Source organism: Pristiophorus japonicus, chromosome 14 (genome assembly GCF_044704955.1).
Source record: "Pristiophorus japonicus isolate sPriJap1 chromosome 14, sPriJap1.hap1, whole genome shotgun sequence".
Taxonomy (NCBI): Eukaryota; Metazoa; Chordata; class Chondrichthyes; family Pristiophoridae; genus Pristiophorus; species Pristiophorus japonicus.
In genome coordinates, this window is record NC_091990.1 from 168,110,941 (window position 1) to 168,132,273 (window position 21,333).

General features: G+C 45.2%; 1 protein-coding gene across 2 annotated transcripts in view; it reads left to right on the forward strand.

Moving 5' to 3' along the window:
- The window catches only part of LOC139280222 (acyl-CoA 6-desaturase-like), a 109,440-nt gene that overhangs the window by 35,354 nt on the left and 52,753 nt on the right, over nucleotides 1-21,333 (forward strand). Inside the window, exon 2 of one of the 2 annotated variants that reach the window (XM_070899835.1) lies at nucleotides 4,112-4,222. In XM_070899835.1, the coding sequence (XP_070755936.1) occupies nucleotides 4,112-4,222 (111 nt within the window). Of the gene's footprint in view, nucleotides 1-4,111; nucleotides 4,223-15,395; nucleotides 15,448-21,333 lie in introns of those variants that run through there. The other variant, XM_070899836.1, reaches the window with a different exon arrangement.

The following is a 21,333-nucleotide window of genomic DNA, read 5'->3' on the forward strand; positions in this document are numbered from 1 at the left end:
CAAGGAAGACTGAGGGGGCAAGGAGTTAGTTAGTCTGAAACAAAAACAGAAAGTGCTGAAAACACTCGGATCAGTCGGCATTTGTGGAGAGAACAGATGAGTTAAAGTTTCAGGTGTAGCAGAACTCAATGTGAAGTTAAGGAGAACAGCTCCCCGCTGCATCAGGGGGATTAGTTCTCACACCAGCCATCTGTGTGGTGACAATGAAACACATTACTCAGGATCTCACAGTATGGTATCATATTGCTATGCTGTGTACAGTTAATAGACCCGAGCAATTGTCATATTTGCGATGTCCTGGTATGATGGTGTATCTCGAACAAACCAATGTAGAGGAGTTGGAACTTTTATCGAGCTGGGGCTGCACTTTATTTAGCTTTTGGACCGATTCCCAAGAAAAACCCCGAATGCTGGAAATCTGAAATGAGAAAGAGGGGCCGGCATTTCCTCGACACGGCTCCCGCTCTGTTGCCGCAACTTTGAGGCGTGTAAAGGTGGTTTGTGTCGCAGTGCTGGCAAAGTTACAGCGGGGGTAAGGGCAGAATCTCCAGGGAAATTCCTGGCCATGGACAATGCTGGAAATACACAGCAATATTTGAAGGAGAAAAATAGATTAATATTTCCCGTGGGTCCGTCATTCAGCCCAGGAGGGGAAGAAGGTCTGTGTGTTCTGGGACGTTGGGTTGTGTAGCTCGATAATATTGCCTGTAGAAACTGAGACTGGATGTAGCCCCACACAGGATGAAGTTCCCTCTCTGGCAGACTGGGCCATGCAGTGCATCAACAACACGTCGCTTGTCTCTGGGACCGGAGTTAAAATCCAGTCCATAGAAAGTGGAGGAAGGATCAGTTATCATAGGCAGTCCCTCGGAATCGAGGGAGACTTGCTTCCACTCTCAAAATGAGTCCTTAGGTGGCTGAACAGTCCAATACGGGAACCACAGTCTCTGTCACAGGTGGGACAGATAGTCGTTGAGGGTAAGGGGTGGGTGGGACAGGTTTGCCACACGCTCCTTCCGCTGCCTGCGCTTGGTTTCTGCATGCTCTCGGCAATGAGACTCGAGGTGCTCAGCGCCCTCCCGGATGCACTTCCTCCACTTAGGGCGGTCTTTGGCCAGGGACTCCCAGGTGTCAGTGGGGATGTTGCACTTTATCAGGGAGGCTTTGAGGGTGTCCTTGTAACGTTTCCTGTGCCTACCTTTGGCTCGTTTGCCGTGAAGGAGTTCCAAGTAGAGGGCTTGCTTTCGGAGTCTCGTGTCTGGCATGTGGACAATGTGGCCTGCCCAGCGGAGCTGGTCGAGTGTGGTCAGTGCTTCAGTGCTGGGGATGTTGGCCTGGTCGAGGACGCTAATGTCGAGGATGCTAATGTCCACAGAAAGCGGATGAAGGATCAGTGCAGGGGGTTAGACTGCGGGATAAGGTCACCCCTCCCTGATGCTCATTCGCTGAAGTGAAATTGGGAATCTCAATCTATTTAGTGACCTGTCAGCTTTATTTGAATGCCATCACACAGGCAGTAGATGGGCTGAGAAATGGTGCATTAGTGCGTTAATGGGTGCTGTTAATACAGGGGCTGTTGTTAACTCTGAGCAAGTTTTACACAAGGTGATAGTAAGGTAGGAGGAGGCTCGTGTTGGGCTGAATGGCCTGTTTCTGTGCCGCAAAATTCCATGTAATTCTATTCAATGTAACATCAATTTCCCTTTTGATGGTAATTGGTAAACTGAACCACAGTAGAACTTGTTCCTTGCCCAATGTGCGAGGTCGGCATTTTACAAACCCCCACCTGTCAACCCTCTGGAGTCAGTTGCTGTTTACATGCTGTATCAAAGCCTCCCTGATAAAGTGCAACATGCCCACTGACACCTGAGAGTCCCTGGCCAAAGACCGCCCTAAGTGGAGGAAGTGCATCCGGGAGGGCGCTGAGCACCTCGAGTCTCATCGCCGAGAGCATGCAGAAATCAAGCGCAGGCAGCGAAAAGACCGTGCGGCAAACCTGTCCCACCCACCCTTTCCCTCAACGACTATCTGTCCCACCTGTGACAGGGACTGTAATTCCCATATTGGACTGTTCAGTCACCTAAGGACTCATTTTTAGAGTGGAAGCAAGTCTTCCTCGATTCCGAGGTGCTGCCTATGATGATGATGTATACTACACTGAAAGATTGTGACACAGCACCACCCCCCTCTATTTCCTAGCCTCACCAACTCAATGCCTGCTTTAGGTTGCCTTTTATTTACAGTAAGGTACCATTCTTAGTTCGATATTACCTCAGGATTATTGCCGTTGTAACTGCTGGAGGAGTGTACCGGTTCCGATCAGCTACTGCTCCATTGTAGAACATGTAGAGCCTTTAGAGAGAGAAATGGGGGCCCGGACCTGAGAGGGAACACCAGCGACAGGTCGGGGCCATAAAAGGAGTGGTGAGCAGCGGCCATGGGCAGTGTGGCGGTGTACCACGGCAAGGTACAGCATGAGCTGGAGCAGGAGGGAGACGGCAGCGAAGAGTGACCTCATCAAGGTCCAGGTCGGTGATTGGAGCGTGGGCAGGTACAGCAGGAGCAGCGAGGTCGAGGCGAAGGAGCGGCGAGAGAATGTAGAGGGATGTGATCGGGGCCCAGGAGAGGCGTGAGTTCGGGGACCAGAAGAGGCGAGGACCCAGGGGCAGCACGGGCCAGCCCACACCGCGATATGTGTGCGCACTAGGTCCGTGCAGCAGAGCTGGTCTCCAGTCGTCTTGGTTAACCCTTGCCACTGGACCAAGACCTCGCTCTGTCAAGCCCGTGTGGTGGCTGATGTGCAACGGCCACCACACGTTAAAAATATCCACGCACAGGCATCTTCCACCCTTCAGGATGTAGTTCGGGATCTGGAATATTAGGTCCTTCATTGAAACACCTGTGAACCTATCCTTTTTTGGCGTGGAAGCAAGTCATCCTCGTTTCGAGGGACCGCCTATGATGACGATGATGGCTCCACTGTATGATAAATTAACAGAACTGGGAATTGTATGTTCATCTCAGATCAGATCATAGGGAATGCTAGACTGAAATCCCTCAAAATGAACCATCAGATTAAGTCAGCCACTTTTAACCGCCGCTGCTGACCCAGTTAGAGCAGTTCCACTGTCCTAGATATTTAGACCACTTTCTTTGCTACTTGCTACACCTGCAGTATCTCTGCAAAAATGGCTGGTAAAGAATTTGAAGTGTTAGAAGAAAGGGAAAGAATGGTGTTACAGCCTGAGAACTGACCCTGGGCATCACAATAGCAGCTTGCACTTTTATATAAAATGTTTTAAACCTCCCAGATACTTCCTGGCAGTCAAGCCTGGGGAACAACGGACGCTGAGCAGGAGTTGGGAGAAAAGTTTGGGGAAATGACCCAAGGCATAGCCAAAGAAGAGATTTTTGAGTGAGTGAAGACAAAAGACAGAGAGAGACTTCCATCGTACAGACAGGCACATGATAACTGAAAGTTCATTAAGGCATTAAAAATAGCTTTGGGAATCCCCATAGATGGAAACTTGCTTTGCTGGGAAATGGGCCATCTAATGGCCGAGGGCGATTGTAAAGATAATTTAAGTAACAGTGGTTCGGGTGGCACTATAGCTTCATCTCCTGTATGTGGATTATGTGTGAAATGAGTGTGGACGATTTCAACGCAGTTTCTGGTGCTCAAAACTGCCCTTTATTTTGGCACTAGCTGGCACAAGTTTGGCATTTTCGGAATACCATCACTGAGACTTGGAAGTGCTATGCTGTTGTGCTCTGCAGAATTGTAGCTGCTGTAACGTTGGGCAGAGGAAGCTTTACACTGCATCTAACCTGTGCTGTACCGCACCTGGCAGTGGTTAATAATGACGCTGACAATGGGAAAAAAAAGAGTTGCATTTATATAGCGCCTTTCACGATCACCAGACATCTGAAAGTGCTTTAGCGCCAATGAAGTACTTTTGGAGTGTAGTCACTGTTGTAATGTGGACTGATAAATTGTTCTGATCTTCAACATTAACATCCTTGGCTTAGTAAATTTACCACTTCAAAAGATTTCCACTCTCCTTGCTCAGTAACCTCATTTGTATCATCGCTTGTGTGTTTTTTTTTGCAGGATGCTTTCCGAGCTTTCCACCCAGACCTTATCTTTGTCCGTAAATTTATGAAGCCTCTCCTGATTGGCGAGTTATCTCCGGGGGAGCCCAGCCAGGACCGGCAGAAAAAGGTGAGCTGTTTCATTGGATGACATCGGTTATTCTGACCAAAGTTGTTGCAATAATTTTCCTGTGACTCTGTAGTGGCAATTGTGAAATATCTATACCAGTCCCATTTTTCCTACTTATACCAGATTTTTCCTACTTATCCTGATTGAACTCCAAGTAACCTTGATCGGGAATTCCGCAAAACCTGCCAGTTCCTCAAAGTGAAACCATGTCAGCACAGGCTATACCTTATTCCGTGTTCCAATCGCAATGCCATTCAACAAAGAATGAATTAGATTTAGATTATATTTAATATTCATGTGTCTTTTATTTGGAATATTTCGACACTTATTTTGAATTGGTCATTTGTTTGAAGGCTTACTATTTGTCACAGAGTTTGGAGAAATATTGTGGGCAGACATTTTCTCTCTCCTTTCTCCGGTGCCTCTGGCCTTTCCTGCCATCTCCCCGGCCACCCCTCAGCCTTGTCCAGTAAACTGGATACATGATTTGATCACAGGTCCTACTTGAGGTACCTACTGCATTTTTCTCGATGTCACACACATGCATGGGAGCCTGTTGGACACAGAATAGTGGGTACACAGATATCTCTGCTCACAGTACACAGGCACATCAACGCAGGCCAACACAATGCTGGGCTTAAAACCACATTCAAATGTCGTGTTAGGATCAGCAGCATTTGACCATCATCATCATCATAGGCAATGCCTCAAAATCAAGGAAGACTTGCTTCCACCCTAAAAGTGAGTTCTTAGGTGACTGAACAGTCCAATACGGGAATTACAGTCCCTGTCACAGGTGGGACAGATAGTCGTTGAGGGAAGGGGTGGGTGGGACAGGTTTGCCGCACGCTCTTTCCGCTGCCTGCGCTTGGTTTCTGCATGCTCTCGGTGATGAGACTCGAGGTGCTCAGCGTCCTCCCGGATGTACTTCCTCCACTTAGGGTGGTCTTTGGCCAGGGACTCCCGGGTGTTGGTGGAGATGTTGCACTTGATCAGGGAGGCTTTGAGGGTGTCCTTGAAACGTTTCCTCTGCCCCCACCTTTGGCTCGCTTGCCGTGTCGGAGTTCCGAGTAGAGCAGAGTGCGACCGTTACACATTTTGTGGAATCTGGGTGCACTGTACTGAGGTGTTTTTAGATTCTGGGAACAAGGGCAGGAAGCCTAGTTCCAGGTGGGACATTGATACCACAATAAGAGGCTCGGCAGTATAGAGCAGCCTATAAATAAGGATCAAGCAAGAATCGAGGCTCCTGGTACCTGTGATCTAAAGGTTGCACTAATGCACTCTGCAGGGCTGGTATCTCATTATCCGTGCTGAATGAAATGGGTAATTCTACACTCTGGCTGCTACTTCACCAAAAGGAATTCAAGCTCCCTTTGTGTTGGGATTTACAGTCTGTGCGAGAGTGGATGGGAGCCAACATCCCAGTCATTGTCGTCTTATTCATCTTCAGGGCATTTGTTTTGTGCACATTGAAGTCAATAATGCAGTGCTAGGATTGGACAATACTTCCATTTTTGATGTCAAGCCTGTGGTTAGGTTCAAAGTAAAACTCCCGTTACACTATCCCCTCCCAGATCAGCTACTTTTCGATGCAGAGTTAAATTAGAAACATAGAAATTTACAGCACAGAAGGAGGCCATTTCAGCCCATCGTGTCTACGCTGGCTGACAAAGAAACGCACGGCCCTTGGTCAGCAGCCCTGAAGATTACATACAAACCTATGAACAATGACGGAAAGGCAAAGAGCACCCAGCCCAACCAGTCCGCCTCACACAACTGCGACACCCGTTATACTAAAACATTCTACACTCACCCCAACCGGAGCCATGTGATCTCCTGGGAGAGGTAAAAACCAGATTAAAAACCCCGGCCAATATAGGGAGAACAAATCTAGAGAAAATTCATCTCCAACCCATCCAGGCGATCGAAACTAGTCCAGGAGATCACCCTGGCCATATTCTATTCCCTGCAGTACTTACCATTATATCTGCGCCGTCCATCAAAAGATCATCCAGTTTAATCCCAATTACCAGCTCTAGGTCCATAATCCTACAGGTTACTGCACTTTAAGTGCCCATCCAACCATCTCTTAAAAGTGGTGAGGGTTTCTGCATCCACCATTCTTCCAGGCAGCGCATTCAAGATCCCCATAACCCTCTAAACCTTCCACCAGCCACCTCAAAACTATGCCCCCTCTTAATAGCTCCCTCCAGTAATGGAAATAGGCCCTTACTATCCACTATGTCCAGGCCCCTCAATATTTTGTTCACCTCAATGAGGTCTCCTCTCAACCTCCTCTTTTCCAATGAGAACAAACCCAGCCTATCCAATCTGTCCTCATAACTAAGGTTCTCAATTCCAGGCAGCATCCTAGTAAATCTTCTCTGCACCCTCTCTCATGCAATCACATCCTTCCTATAATACGGCGACCAGAACTTCATGCAATACTCCAGCTGTGGCCTAACCAAAGTATTATACAATTTAAGCAGAACCTACCTGCTCTTATATTCTATGCCTTGGCCAGTAAAGGCAAGCATTCCGCATGCCTTCTTAACCACCTTATCCACCTGGCATGCGACTTTCAGGGATCTGTGGACAAGCACTCCAAGGTCCCTTTTGTTCATCTACACTATTAAGTGGCCTACTGCTTAATGTGTATACCCTTTCCTTATTAGCCCTCCCAAAATGCATCACCTCACATTTTTCTGAATTAAATTCCATTTGCCACTACTCTGCCCACCTGACCAGTAGATTGATATCCTCCTGCAGCCCATGACTTTCCTCTTCATTATCATCCACACAGCCAATTTTAGTGTCGTCTGCAAACTTCTTAATCATACTCCCTATATTCAAATCTAAATCATTGATATATACCACAAAAAGCAAGGGACCCAATACTGAGCCCTGCATAACCCTGAAGTCCTGTTCCAGTCACAAAAACATTCATCAATCATTACCCTTTGATTCCTACCTCTAAGCCAATTTTGGATCCAACTTGCTACTTTGCCCTGTATCCCATGGGCTTTAACCTTCATGACCAATCTACCATGTGGAATCTTATCAAAAGCCTTGCTAAAGTCCATATATACTACATTGTACGCACTACCCTCATCGACCCTCTTGGTTACCTCCTCAAAAAATTCAATCAGGTTAGTCAGACATGATCTTCCCTTGACAAATCCGTGCTAACTGTCCCTAATTAATCCTTGCCTATCCAAATGCAGATTTATCCTGTCTTTCAGGATTTTTTCCAATAATTTTCCCACCACTGAGGTTAGGCTGACACGCCTGTAATTACTCGACCTATCCCTTTTTCCCTTCTTAAACAAGGGCACTACATTAGCAGTCCTCCAATTCTCCGACACCATGCCCATATCCAAAGAGGACTGGAAAATGATGGTCAAGGCCTCTGCTATTTTCTCTTTTACTTCGCTCAACAACCTGGGATGCATTTCATCTGGGCCTAGGGACTTATCTACTTTCAAAGCTGCTAAACCCCTTAATACTTCCTCTCTCACTATATTTATTTCACCCAGAATATCACACACCTCCTCGATAGCAGTATCTGCATTGCCCCTTTCCTTTGTGAAAACAGATGCAAAGTATTCGTTAAGAACCCTACCAACATCTTTCGCCTCCACACAAAGATTATCTTCATGATCTCTAATAGGCCCTACCCTTTCTTTAGTTACCCTCTGACTCTTAATATATTTATAGAACATCTTAGGGTTTTCCTTAATTTTACTGGCCAAGAATTTCTCGTGCTCTCTCTTAACATTCCTAATATCCTTTTTAATTTTACCTCTTATTTTTCTATATTCCTCCTTTTTTTTCTTAATCCTCCCCTGTAAGTCTCTAGATATCCAGGGGGCTCTAGAATTATTTTTTCCAACCTTTTTCTTTAAGGGTACATATTTGGCCTGAGCCTTCCGGATCTCCTCCTTGAATGCCTCCCACTGTTCCAACATCGATTTACCCACAAATCCACTATGGCCAAATCACTCCTTAACTTAGCAAAATTAGCTTTTCCCCAATTCGGAACTTTTAATCCAGGCCTATTCTTGTCCTTATCCATAACCAACTTGAATCTGACTGAATTATGGTCACTGGTACCCAAATGCTCCCCCACTAATACCCCTTCAACCTGCCCAGCTTCATTCCCCAAAACTAAATCCTCTCGTGTTGAGCTTGCTACATACTGACTAAAAAAAAGTTCTCTTGAATGCATTTCAAGAATTCCACACCTGCTATACCCTTCACACTAAATTTGTCCCAATCAATATTTGGATAGTTAAAATCCCCTACTATTACTATCCTATGGTTTTTAGACATCACAGCAATTTGCCTCCATAATTGTCTACAATTACCCTGATCAAGGATTACCAGGTCAGGTAAGAACCTAAGAAATAGGTGCAGGTGTAGCACATATGGTCCCTCGAGCCTGCTCCACCATTCAATAAGATCATGGCTGATCTGATCGTGGACTCAGCTCCACTTTCCTGCCTATTCCCCATAATCCTTGACTCCCTTATCATTCAACAATCTGCCTATCTCCACCTTAAATATATTCAATGAACCAGCCTCCCCAGCTCTTTGAGGCAGAGAATTCCAAAGATTTATGACCCTCTGAGCGAAGAAATTCTTCCTCATCTCTGTCCTCAAAGAGGGAGTTAGATGTGGCCCTTACGGCTAAAGGGATCAAGGGGTATGGAGAGAAAGCAGGAATGGGACACTGAGGTGAATGATCAGCCATGATCTTATTGAATGGTGGTGCAGGCTCGAAGGGCCGAATGGCCTACTCCTGCACCTATTTTCTATGTTTCTATGTTTGCCTAGTACTTGTTCTCTAGTGATAATGATTGTTTTAATTTTCTCCCTCCCTTTTGCTCCCTGATTTTCTACTATTATTGGGATGCTTTTAGTGTCTTCTACTGTGAAGACAGATACAAAATATTTGTTCAAAGTTTCTGCCATTTCCCTGTTTTCCATTATTAATTCCCCAGTCTCATCCTCTAAGGGACCATGTTTACTTTAGCCACTCTCTTCATTTTTATATACTTGTAGAAGCACTTGCTCTCTGTTTTTTATATTTCTTGCTAGTCTACTCATAATCTATGTTATTTTTTTAGCCATCATTTGCTGGTTTCTAAAATGTTCCCTATATTCTGGCCTACTACTAATCTTTGCAACATTGTATGCCTTTTAAAATTTTTTATCCCATCCTTAGTTAGGCACGGATGGTTCATCCTTCTCGTAGAGTCTTTTTTTCTCGATGGAATATATATTTGTTGAGAGTTATGAAATATCTCCTTAAATGTCTGCCACTGCTTATCTACCTTTTAATCTATTTTTCCAATCCACTTTAACCAACTCTCTCTTCATATGTTTGTAATTGCCTTTATTTAGATTCAAGACACTAGTTTCAGACCCACATTTCTCACCCCCCAAACTTTTTGGAGGATCCTTTACTATGAGATCATTAATTAATCCTGTCTCATTACATATTACCAGATCTAAAATAGCGTTCCCTGGTTTTTCGAAGAAAGTAAGAACGAATACACTCTATGAGCTTGTCCTCAAGGCTACTTTTGCCAATTTGATTTGTCCAATCTATATGAAGATTAAAGTCGCCCACGATTATTGCAGTACCTCTCTTACAAGCCCCCATTATTTCTTGAATTATACTCTGTCCTACAGTGCAGCTACTGTTAGGGGGCCTATAGACTACTCCCACCAGTGACTTCTTTCCCTTCTATTTCTTATCTCAACCCAAACTGATTCTACATCTTGATCTTCCGAGCCAAGATCATTTCTCACTACTGCACTGATCTCATCCTTTATTAACAGAGCTACCCCACCTCCTTTTCCTTTCTGCCTATCCTTCCAAAATGTCAGGTACCCCTAAATATACAGGTAGAGTACATGTTAGACGCGAGGAAAGCTCCCTCTACTCTGTCCCACAAAACGTGCCCTAATGAACAACTATATTTCAAACAGGATCCTTACAGGCAGCACAGAGCGGAGACTTTTCATCTCATCGGTCTGGGCTGGTTTTGAACTCTGTCCCTTTTAGCTCTGGGGTCGATGTGCCAATCCACTCCTTCACTCTGAACTGCTCAATACTGGGTCAAGTTACAGCTTGACTGAGTGGCTCTGTCGTCCACTCATGATGAACATTTTTAATCCAGTTTATTTATTTCCCTTTAAAAACAAAAGGCAGCTCCTGCCCGGGCAGTGGTTATAATGTAACGTGATGTGAAGTGCTTCAACCAACAACCTATAGCACTCCTTGTGTATCGTGAGGTGTCGGAGTGCTTTACAGGGTGAAAAGAGAAAAGTCGGGATTGAGCAAGAGGGAGCCAAGCTGAAAACACAGTCATAGGGAAGGGTTTTGAAAGCAGAGCAAGAGGTGGGAAGGTTTAGAAGGGGAATTCCAGAGGGCAGGAGCAGAACAGCTGAAGGAGTGATGCCAGCAGTGGAATGGAGTGACCAGGGAATGAGGACACTACCGATGGTGAGGAGGAGCGAGGAATTTCGGCAGGAATGCATGGCTGGAGGAGATCATTGAAGAAGGATCAGACAAGGCCATGGAGGAATTTGAAAGCTAGGGTGAGAATCTTAGTCGATTCAGTGGGGGTGGATTCTAGTGGACTTAAGAGCATTAGTTCAAAACCAAACGCAAGGGAAGAGAGTAGAGTAACAGTCAGAAATTGTGCTTTAGGCACTACATGTCGACGGAAAACTAAAAGATGTAAAGTGATTAAACCAGGTGAGAAAAATAAGAAAGAAGTGAGAAAAACATTAGAGTCAAAGAACAGGCTAGGGCGTGTGGCCCAAATAAACGTTCTTTATACAAACGCAGAGTATAAGGAATACATTGAATGAACTGCAGGCATAAATTCAAATTGGAGGATATGACATGGTGGCCATTACTGAGACACGGCTGTAAGATGGTCAGGACTGGGAACTAAATATACCCGGTTATAAGATCTACAGTAAAGATAGGGGAAATGGCGGAGGGGGAGGAATAGTTTCGGTGATTAAGGATGAAATCACTTCATTGATAAGAGAGGATAAACGAGAGGTAAGAAGGCAGTGGAGACTTTATGGGTAGAATTAAGAAATAGGAAAGGATTTAAGACTGGGAGTTGTGTCTCGGCCTCCTGGTAGCAGCTGTGAAGTGCTCGATTGTATTAAGGCAGAGATTAGACAAGCATGTAGCATTGATTCTAGTGGACAAGAGCAATAGTTGAGGAAAATAATGATTCAATAAAGGACATTTTACTCTAACTAGCTCCTTCTTTCCCAGACCTCAAATCTGTGGAAGTCCTTCCCTTTATCCTACAATCCACAGGATCTTAAAATCCAAACTTTGTTTCAACCAATCACCACTTCTTGATTTAAGTTGTTTTTTCTGCTACTCTATTTTTTCCAACCTTGCTGGCACCCTTAATGGTGAGCCTTGCCCTTCACCAGCTTCTCAATTTGACAAACAGACACGTGTATACTATTTTGTGGTCTGTGCACACTGGATGGTGCTATTGCTGCTGTGATATGTTTAGTCATGGGTTAAGGTTGCTATCTCTGGGGAGACAGCAATGTTATTGCCACCTGTGTGTGGGGTGGGAGTGGGTGTTTAAGGTGGCGGAAGGTGTGGACGTTTAAAGTGATAAATGAGCACAGGTCAAGTGGACTGCTTTGTCTTTCATGGTGTCTGAATAGGTATATACAGGTGTGTAAATTATATCATATATATATATATATAATTGACCTCTATTCATACAAAGACACCGCATTTACTCATTGTTCATAGGTTTATATGTAACCTTCAGGGCTGCTGACCGAGGGCCGTGTGGCTCTTGGTCGGCCGGCAGGGACACAACAGACCGAAATGGCCTCCGTCTGTCCTGTAGATTTCTATGTTTCTAATCTGTTCCAGTGATAGGACTGCATGATATAAAATTGCTGTTTAAATAAATTCACTTTTGAAATGCACCCGTTCAGGCACTTGATAACATATTGTTGATACCATAAATGCTGTCGGCTCCAATTACAGAGGATAAGACTGAATAATCCGATTTTAAATGGCTGAAAATTACTTTTTAGAATATACAGAACCATTTTCTACTTATATTGGGGTACAATATAAGAATGTTCTTGCTATTGAGCGAGTGCAGCGAAGGTTCACCAGACTGATTTCAGTAATGGCTGGACTGTCATATGAGGAGAGACTGGATCAACTCGGCCTTCATTCACTGGAGTTTAGAAGAATGAGAGGGGATCTCTTAGAAACGTATAAGATTCTGACGGGACTGGACAGGTTAGATGCGGGAAGAATGTTCCCGATGTTGGGGAAGTCCAAAACCAGGGGACATAGTCTTAGGATAAGGGGTAAGATGAGGAGAAACTTCTTCACTCAAGAGAGTTGTTAACCTATGGAATTCCCTGCCGCAGAGAGTTGTTGATGCCAGTTCATTGGATATATTCAAGAGGGAGTTAGATATGGCCCTTATGGCTAAAGGGATCCAGGGGTATGGAGAGAAAGCAGGAAAGAGGTACTGAGGCAATGATCAGCCATGATCTTATTGAATGGCGGTGCAGGCTCGAAGAGCCGAATGGCCTACTCCTGAACCTATTTTCTATGTTACTCTATGTTACTCTATGTTTGTCTCAAGTCCTAGTCAAAACAGTGATGCAGTTGTGTGGTTCCTGAGGTGGCAACAGCAGAGAGATGAAAGAACTGGAACAGAGCAAAGTACTTGAAGAGGATTCAGAATAGACTAAAATGAGAAGAAATGGGCGTTTGGGGGGGGGGGGGGGCGCTTGGTGGCACAGTGGGTTAGACTGTCACCCTTCCACCTCTGGGACACGAGTTTAAATCCAGCCAAGAGTGATGAGGTGCAATTCCCCTCTGCTGATTTGTAAATGTGTGGAATGTGCGTATCCAGTCTTAATCCAACAGCTAATGGTCACAGGCCTACATGAGCAGCGTGGAGGTCCCAACCTGCGTGAGAACACCAGCGGCAGATCGGGGCCATAAAAGGAGCGGCGAGCGGCCTCGGGAACGGCGTGGCGGTGTACTACTCCAGGGAGCAGTGCGAGCTGGTGCAGGAGGGCGACGGCAGCGAAGAGTGATGTCATCAAGGTCCAGGCAGGTGATTGGAGCGTGGGCAGATACAGCAGGAGCGGCGAGGTCGGAGTGAAGGAGTGGCAAGGGTTCGTAGAGGGAAGTGACCGGGGCCCAGGAGAGGCGTGAGTTCGGGGCCAGAAGAGGCGAGGGCCAAGGGGCAGCACGGGCCAGCCCACACTGCGATATGTGTGCGCACTAGGTCCATGCAGCAGAGCAGGTCTCCAGTCATCCTGGTTAACCCTTGCCACTGGACCAAGACCTAGCTCTGTCAAGCCCGTGTGGTGGCTGGTGTGCAACAGCCACCACACGTTAAAAAAATCCACGCACAGGCATCTTCCACCCTTCAGGATGTAGTTCGGGATCTGGAATATTAGGTCCTTCATTGAAACACCTGTGAACTCATCCCTTTTTGACGTGGAAGCAAGTCATCCTCGCTTCGAGGGACTGCCTATGATGATGTCACAATCAGCACTGAGGTGGTCCTAAGCTTGATATTGGAGGAAATATAAAGAGATGGTAGGGGGAGCTGTTCTGAGCACGTTATTGGGATAGGTTAGCGTGATCTTAAATCTGCATCAAACAGACCTACACTTGACCTGGGAATACTTGGTGCTGATACTGAGGCGAAGGGAAGCGTTCCTTTCTCCAGCAGTAACATCCCCCGCCTTGATGGAAATGAGAAAGCAAGCTCACGCCACAGAGATGTACCACAAACAGAAAGGGGAGAGAGAGATCCAGAGACCAAAGTTTCTTGGCTTGGAAGTGACAAATCTTGGGCAACGTAGCTGGAGCCAGACTGGTGTCAGTGTTGGGTGTGAAGTAACACTTTCACAACACTCCAGGATCAGGTTCACACTGACTGCTGCAAAGGCAACACTGTCAAGTTTAAAATTGAGGTTTAAAAAGAACCCTTGTTGGCACGTTAGACCAGCTTTTAAGTTGCCGATGTTTGAGGATAGCATTCTACATTTTAACCTTTTTTTAAACACAAAATGGCCCTAGCAGTCAGAGCCCAGTGGGGAGATCTCGATGAACTATATACACTGTTTCCGATCGGTGATTCAACCTTGGCAGGAGTCACATGTCGACACTTCCATTAAAACCAACATGAGCATCTTGATAATGTAATCATTCCCTGGACTCGCTTACTGCGGTTGTGTAATGAGGGGTCACGTGTGCTAGGACACGGCACTTCCTTAGGGCTCAATTTTCCCCAAAGCATTTTTTTGGCGTACTTGAAGAGTTACGCTAGATTTTTGGGACCTAAGTACGCCAAAAAAAAATGTTCTAAGTTTCCCCGTTGGATTTCTTCATTTTGGCGTGGCCTAACCCGACATTTAGTTTTGGGGGTGGAGCCTTGATCTGCACCAAAAAGATCAGGCTGCCATGGTAACCAGGGACACAATGCGAGCTGAGGCTGCAAAAGTGAAGCATGCAGCCAGCTCCCAACACATTAAAAGAATTGAAAAACACAGAGCACCAGCTTACCTCCAACCCTGCCTGAAAGGCTTGCCAGTCTCCGTCCGGTCCCCATGCTCTCTCTCCTCTCTCTCTCTCTCTCTCTCTCTCTTTCTCTCTGAATTGTGGACATAGAAACATAGAAAATAGGTGTAGGAGTAGGCCATTCAGCCCTTTGAGCCCACACCACCATTCAATATGATCATGGCTGATCATTTTTGCAACTTTAGTACCCCATTCCTGCTTTCTCTCCATACCCCTTGATCCCTTTAGCCGTAAGGGCCACATCTAACTCCCTTTTGAATATATCCAGTGAACTGGCCTCAACAACTTTCTGTGGTAGAGAATTCCACAGCTTCACAATTCTCTGAGTGAAGAAGTTTCTCCTCATCTCGGTCCTAAATGGCTTACCCCTTATCCTTAGACTGTGACCCCTGGTTCTAGACTTCCCCAACATCGGGAACATTCTATCCGCATCTAACCTGTCCAGTCCCGTCAGAACTTTATATGTTTCAATGAGATCCCCTTTCATTCTTCTAAATTCCAGTGAATATAAGCCTAGTTGATCCAGATGTCATATGTCAGTCCTGCCATCCCGAGAATGGGACCGGACAGCCTTCGGGCGGGGTTGGAGGTAAGTTGCTGCTATGTGTTTTTCAATTCTTTCAGTGTGTCCGGGCATCTGCTGCGCCGATTCCGTTACCTCTCCGGAAGGTTTTTCTAGAGAGGTCACATACGCCGGCCTAAACAGAATTGGAGTAACTCTCAGCTGGCCAAACTTCCCTAAATGGCCAGAATTGGCGCGGGTGGCTGGTTACGCCCCCTTTGGCTGAAAAAAATACAGACTTAAAAAAATTGTAACTAACTGAGTTACGCTGGTGCAAATTGATTGGGGAAACTGGGGTTTTTCAACTTAGGCCAAAAAGAGCAGCCTGCTCCAAAAAAAAACGGCGCAAACCACTGGGGAAAATTGAGTCCATAATAATGTTTTATTTAGGGGATAGAGTTAGACGCTTGCCTGGAATCTGGGTTTTTGGTTTGCTTGCTGTCCAGCTCCACTGTGGGCTGCGTTTGTGCTGTCCCAACCCACTTTATTCAGATATGGGCCTGCAGCAATAATGTGCCAGCAAGTGAAACTAAATTGGTAATCTCACTTAAGGAACCCACAGGATGGGCTATGTGGAAATGTTAAATGTTAAATGTCACATAGAAACATAGAAAATAGGTGCAGGAGCAGGTCATTCGGCCCTTCGAGCTTGCACCACTATTCAATATGGCTGATCATGCAACTTCAGTACCCCATTCCTGCTTTCTCTCCATACCCCTTGATCCCTTTAGCTGAAAGGGCCACATCTAACTCTCTTTTGAATATATGTAACGAACTGGCCTCAACAACTTTCTGTGGTAGAGAATTCCACAGGTTCACAACTCTCTGAGTGAAGAAGTTTCTCCTCATCTCGGTCCTAAATGGCTTACCCCTTATCCTTAGACTGTGACCCCTGGTTCTGGACTTCCCCAACAGCGGGAACCTTCTTCCTGCATCTAATCTGTCCAATCCCGTCAGAATTTTATATGTTTCTATGAGATCCCCTCTTATTCAGCTAAATTCCAGTGAATATAAACCTAGCAATCCAGTCTTTCTTCATATGTCAGTCCTGCCATCCCGGGAATCAGTCTGGTGAAGCTTCGCTGCACTCCCTCAATAGCAAGAATGTCCTTCCTCAGATTAGGAGACCAAAACTGCACACAATATTCAAGGTGTGGTCTCACCAAGGCCCTGTACAACTGTAGTAAGACCTCCCTGCTCCTATACTCAACTCCCCTTGCTATGAAGGCCAGCATGCCATTTGCCGCCTTTACTGCCTGCTGTACCTGCATGCCTACCTTCATGACCTCCCTTTTCCTAATCTGTCACCATTCAGATAATATTCTGCCTTCCTGTTTTTGCAGCCAAAGTGGATAACCTCACATTTATCCGCATTATACTGCATCTGCCATGCATTTGCCCATTCACCTAACCAGTCCAAGTCCCCCTGCAGCCTCCTAGCAACCTCCTCGCAGCTCGCACTGCCACCCAGCTTAGTATCATCTGCAAACTTGGAGATATTACATTCAATTCCTTCCTCTAAATCATTAATGTATATTGTAAATAGCTGGGGTCCCAGCACTGAGCCCTGCGGCACCCCACTAGTCACTGCCTGCCATTCTGAAAAGGACCCGTTTATTCCCACTCTTTGCTTCCTATCTGCCAACCAGTTCTCTATTCACATCAATACATTACCCCCAATACCATGTGCTTTAATTTTGAACACTAATCTCTTGTGTGGGACCTTGTCAAAAGCCTTTTGAAAGTCCAAATATACCACATCCACTGGTTCACTCTTATCCACTCAAAAAGCTCTAGAAGATTTGTCAAGCATAATTTCCCTTTCATAAATCCATGCTGACTTGGACCAATCCTGAGACTGCTTTCCAAATGCGCTGCTATTACATCTTTAATAATTGTTTCCAACATTTTCCCACTACCGATGTCAGACTAACTGGTCTATAATTCCCTGTTTTCTCTCCCTTCTTTTTTAAAAAGTGGAGTTACATTAGCTACCCTCCAATCCATAGGAACTGAACCAGAGTCGATACTATGTTTGGAAAATGACTACCAATGCATCCACTATTTCTAGGGCCACTTCCTTAAGTACTCTGGGATGCAGACTATCAGGCCCTGGGGATTTATCAGCCTTCAGTCCCTTCAATTTCCCTAACACCATTTCCTGACTAATAAGGATTTCCCTCAGTTCCCCCTTCTCGCTAGACCCTCGGTTCCCTAGTATTTTCGGGAGGTTATTCGTGTCTTCCTTAGTGAAGACAAAACCAAAGTATTTGTTCAATTGGTCTGCCATTTCCTTGTTCCATATTATGAATTCACCTGATTCTGACTGCAAGGGACCTACATTTGTCTTCACTAATCTTTTTCTCTTCACATATCTATAGAAGTTTCTGCAGTCAGTTTTTATGTTCCCTGCAAGCTTACTCTCAAACTCTATTTTCTCCCTCCTAATTAAACCCTTAGTCCTCCTTTGCTGAATTCTAAATTTCTCCCAGTCCTCAGGTTTGCTGCTTTTTCTGGCCAATTTATATGCCTCTTCCTTGGTTTTAACACTTTACCTAATTTCCCTTGTTAGCCACGGTTGAGCCACCTTCCTTTTTTTATTCTTACGCCACACAGGAATGTATAATTGTTGTAGTTCATGCATGTGATATTTATATGTTTGCCATTGCCTATCCACCGTCAACCCTTTAAGTATCATTCTCCAGTCTATCCTAGCCAATTCATGTCTCATACCGTCGAAGTTTCCTTTCTTTAAGTTCAGGACCCTAGTCTCTGAATTAACTGTGTCATTCTCCATCTTAATGAAGAATTCTACCATATTATGGTCACTCTTCCCCAAGGGGCCCCGCACGACCAGATTGCTAATTAATCCTCTCTTATTACACAAGACCCAGTCTAGGATGGCCTGCTCTCCAGTTGGATCCTCGACATATTGGTCTAGAAAACCATCCCTTATACACTCCAGGAAATCCTCCTCCATAGTATTGCTACTGGTTTGGTTAGCCCAATCTATATGTAGATTAAAGTCACCCATGATAACTGCTGTACCCTTATTGCACGTGTCCCTAATTTTCTGTTTGATGCCATCCCCAACCTCCCTACTACTGTACACAATCCCACTAATGTTTTCTGCCCTTTGGTGTTTCGCAGCTCTACCCATATAGATTCCACATCATCCACGCTAATGCTCTTCCTTACTATTGCGTTAATCTCCTCTTTAACCAGTAACGCTACCCCACCTCCTTTTCCTTCCTGTCTGCCCTTCCAGAATATTGAATACCCCTGGATGTTGAGTTCCCAGCTTTGGTTACCTTGGAGCCATGTCTCCGTAATCCCAATTACATCATATCCGTTAACAGCTATCTGCGCAGTCAATTCATCCACCTTATTACGAATGCCCGTCGCATTGAGACTGGTGCAATAGGGGTTGCCTTTGAGGTTGGGGCTGAAGCACATTTTGAGGTGCAGTAGAGGAAGCTCATGCAGGCTATTGATAATTCAAAGTTGTCTGCTTAAAAAAAAATGATCAAGTTGCAATTTTAATAAAACAACACAGGTTTTTTTATTAAATTTTTTTTTAAATTTGCACTAATAGATGAGTCAAATTGAGCAACACTTGAAGGAAGAGGAGTAAACTGTCATCATTCTGTGCTGATCTTGATCCAGGAATGCTTGCTGCTGCTATCAGGTGACTGAAATGGAAAATGTTCCATTTTTGGCACCAACACTCACCTTAATGAGCGCAAAAGTGCAAAATACAAAACAGTTCCCTTGGAGACTTTGGGAGTATCTGTTTCTGTATACACACGCGGCACAGGACAGACGACAGTGACACGGGACACGCAGCATAGGGAGAAGGGTAAAATCATCAGTCAATAATTAATGAAAAGGTTCGGTTTACCTCATTGATACAGTTACCGATCGCCTGCAACAATACAGGTGGTCTCAGTAATCCAATCGCCCGCCCGCTGGCCGGTGGAAAGCTCCATTTTGCAGATTGTGTACGTGAGCTAGAAATGTTTGTGACTGCTTGTAACTTTATATGCTCTAAATCTTGGCTGAGCTGCACAAAACATAAATGGACTATGGGAAAAAAAAAAATGTTTTTTAAATAGGTTTTTGTTTTTTTTCTGCACTTCCCCGGCCCACCACCTTCCAATCATAGCTGGAGTCGGGCTGCACAGTTCCCCAGCCGCTCTTCAGTATCTCACCTAAATAGCCATTCTTCAGCCGTGCGCTGCTGTATGTACCATCGGGCGATTTGTTACAACTGTGATGCGTTCGATGAGCCAGCATGTCCTCACCTGACCTCCACATAGATGCACCTTCCAACAGATGTCTTTGGATCGTGATCAGCACTGGGAACCCAAAATGATTTTTTTCACTTCTAAAACCCCCCCCCCCCTCAACATAGAGGTACTGAGGACAAACGTAGAACTCCTATCACCTCCCCATCAGAAATCCGCTAACTCAACACAGTTCAGAGATCAAACCTGGAACCATGCTTGTTGTGCAGTCAATTCCATGCCAAACACCGCATTTCCAATTCAGCCATTGGTACTGTCCTAAAAGGAAATGTTTGTATCCGGGACTGAAATGATTAATTCATAAGAACATAAGAAATAGGCACAGGAGTAGGCCATACGGCCCCTCGAGCCTGCTCCGCCATTCAATATCATGGCTGATCCGATCATGGACTCAGCTCTACTTCCCCGCCCGCTCCCCATAACCCCTTATCCCCTTATCGCTCAAGAAACTGTCTCTTTCTGTCTTAAATTTATTCAATGTCCCGGCTTCCACAGCTCTCTGAGGCAGCAAATTCCACAGATTTACAACCCTCTGAGAGTAGAAATTCCTCCTCATCTCTGTTTTAAATGGGCGGCCCCTTATTCTAAGATCATGCCCTCTAGTTCTAGTCTCTCCCATCAGTGGAAACATCATCTCTGCACCCACCTTGTCAAGCCCCTTCATAATCTTATACTTTTCGATAAGATCACCTCTCATTCTTCTGAACTCCGATGAGTAGAGGCCCAACCCACTCAACCTTTCCTCGTAAGTTAACCCCCTCATCCCCAGAACCAACCTAGTGAACCTTCTCTGAACTGCCTCCAAAGCAAGTATATCCTTTCGTAAATATGGAAGCCAAAACTGCACGCAGTATTCTAGGTGTGGCCTCACCAATATCCTGTACAACTGTAGCAAGACTTCCGTGCTTTTATACTCCATCCCCTTTGCAATAAAGGCCAAGATACCATTGGCCTTCCTGATCACTTGCTGTACTTGCATACTAACCTTTTGTGTTTCATGCACAAGTACCCTCAGATCCCGTTCTACTGCGGCACTTTGCAATCTTTCTCCATTTAAATAAAAACATGCTCTTTGATTTTTTTCTGCCAAATGACCTCACACTTTCCAAATTATACTCCATCTGCCAAATTTTTGCCCACTCACTTAGCCTGTCTATGTCCTTTTGCAGATTTTTTGTGTCCTCCTCACATATTGCTTTTCCTCCCATCTTTGTATAGTCAGCAAACTTGGCTACGTTTCACTCAATCCCTTCTTCCAAGTGGTTAAAATAGATTGTAAATAGCTGAGGTCCCAGCACTGATCCCTGCGGCAGCCCACTAGTTACTGGTTGCCAACCAGAGAATGAACCATTTATCCCAACTCTCCGTTTTCTGTTCGTTAGCCAATCCTCTATCCATGCTAATATATTACCCCCAACCCCATGAACTTTTATCCTGTGCAGTAACCTTTTATGTGGCACCTTGTCAAATGCCTTCTGGAAGTCCACATACACCACATCCACTGGTTCCCGTTCATCCACCCTGTTCGTTACATCCTCAAAGAACTCCAGCAAATTTGTCAAACATGACTTCCCCTTCATAAATCCATGCTGACTCTGCCTGACTG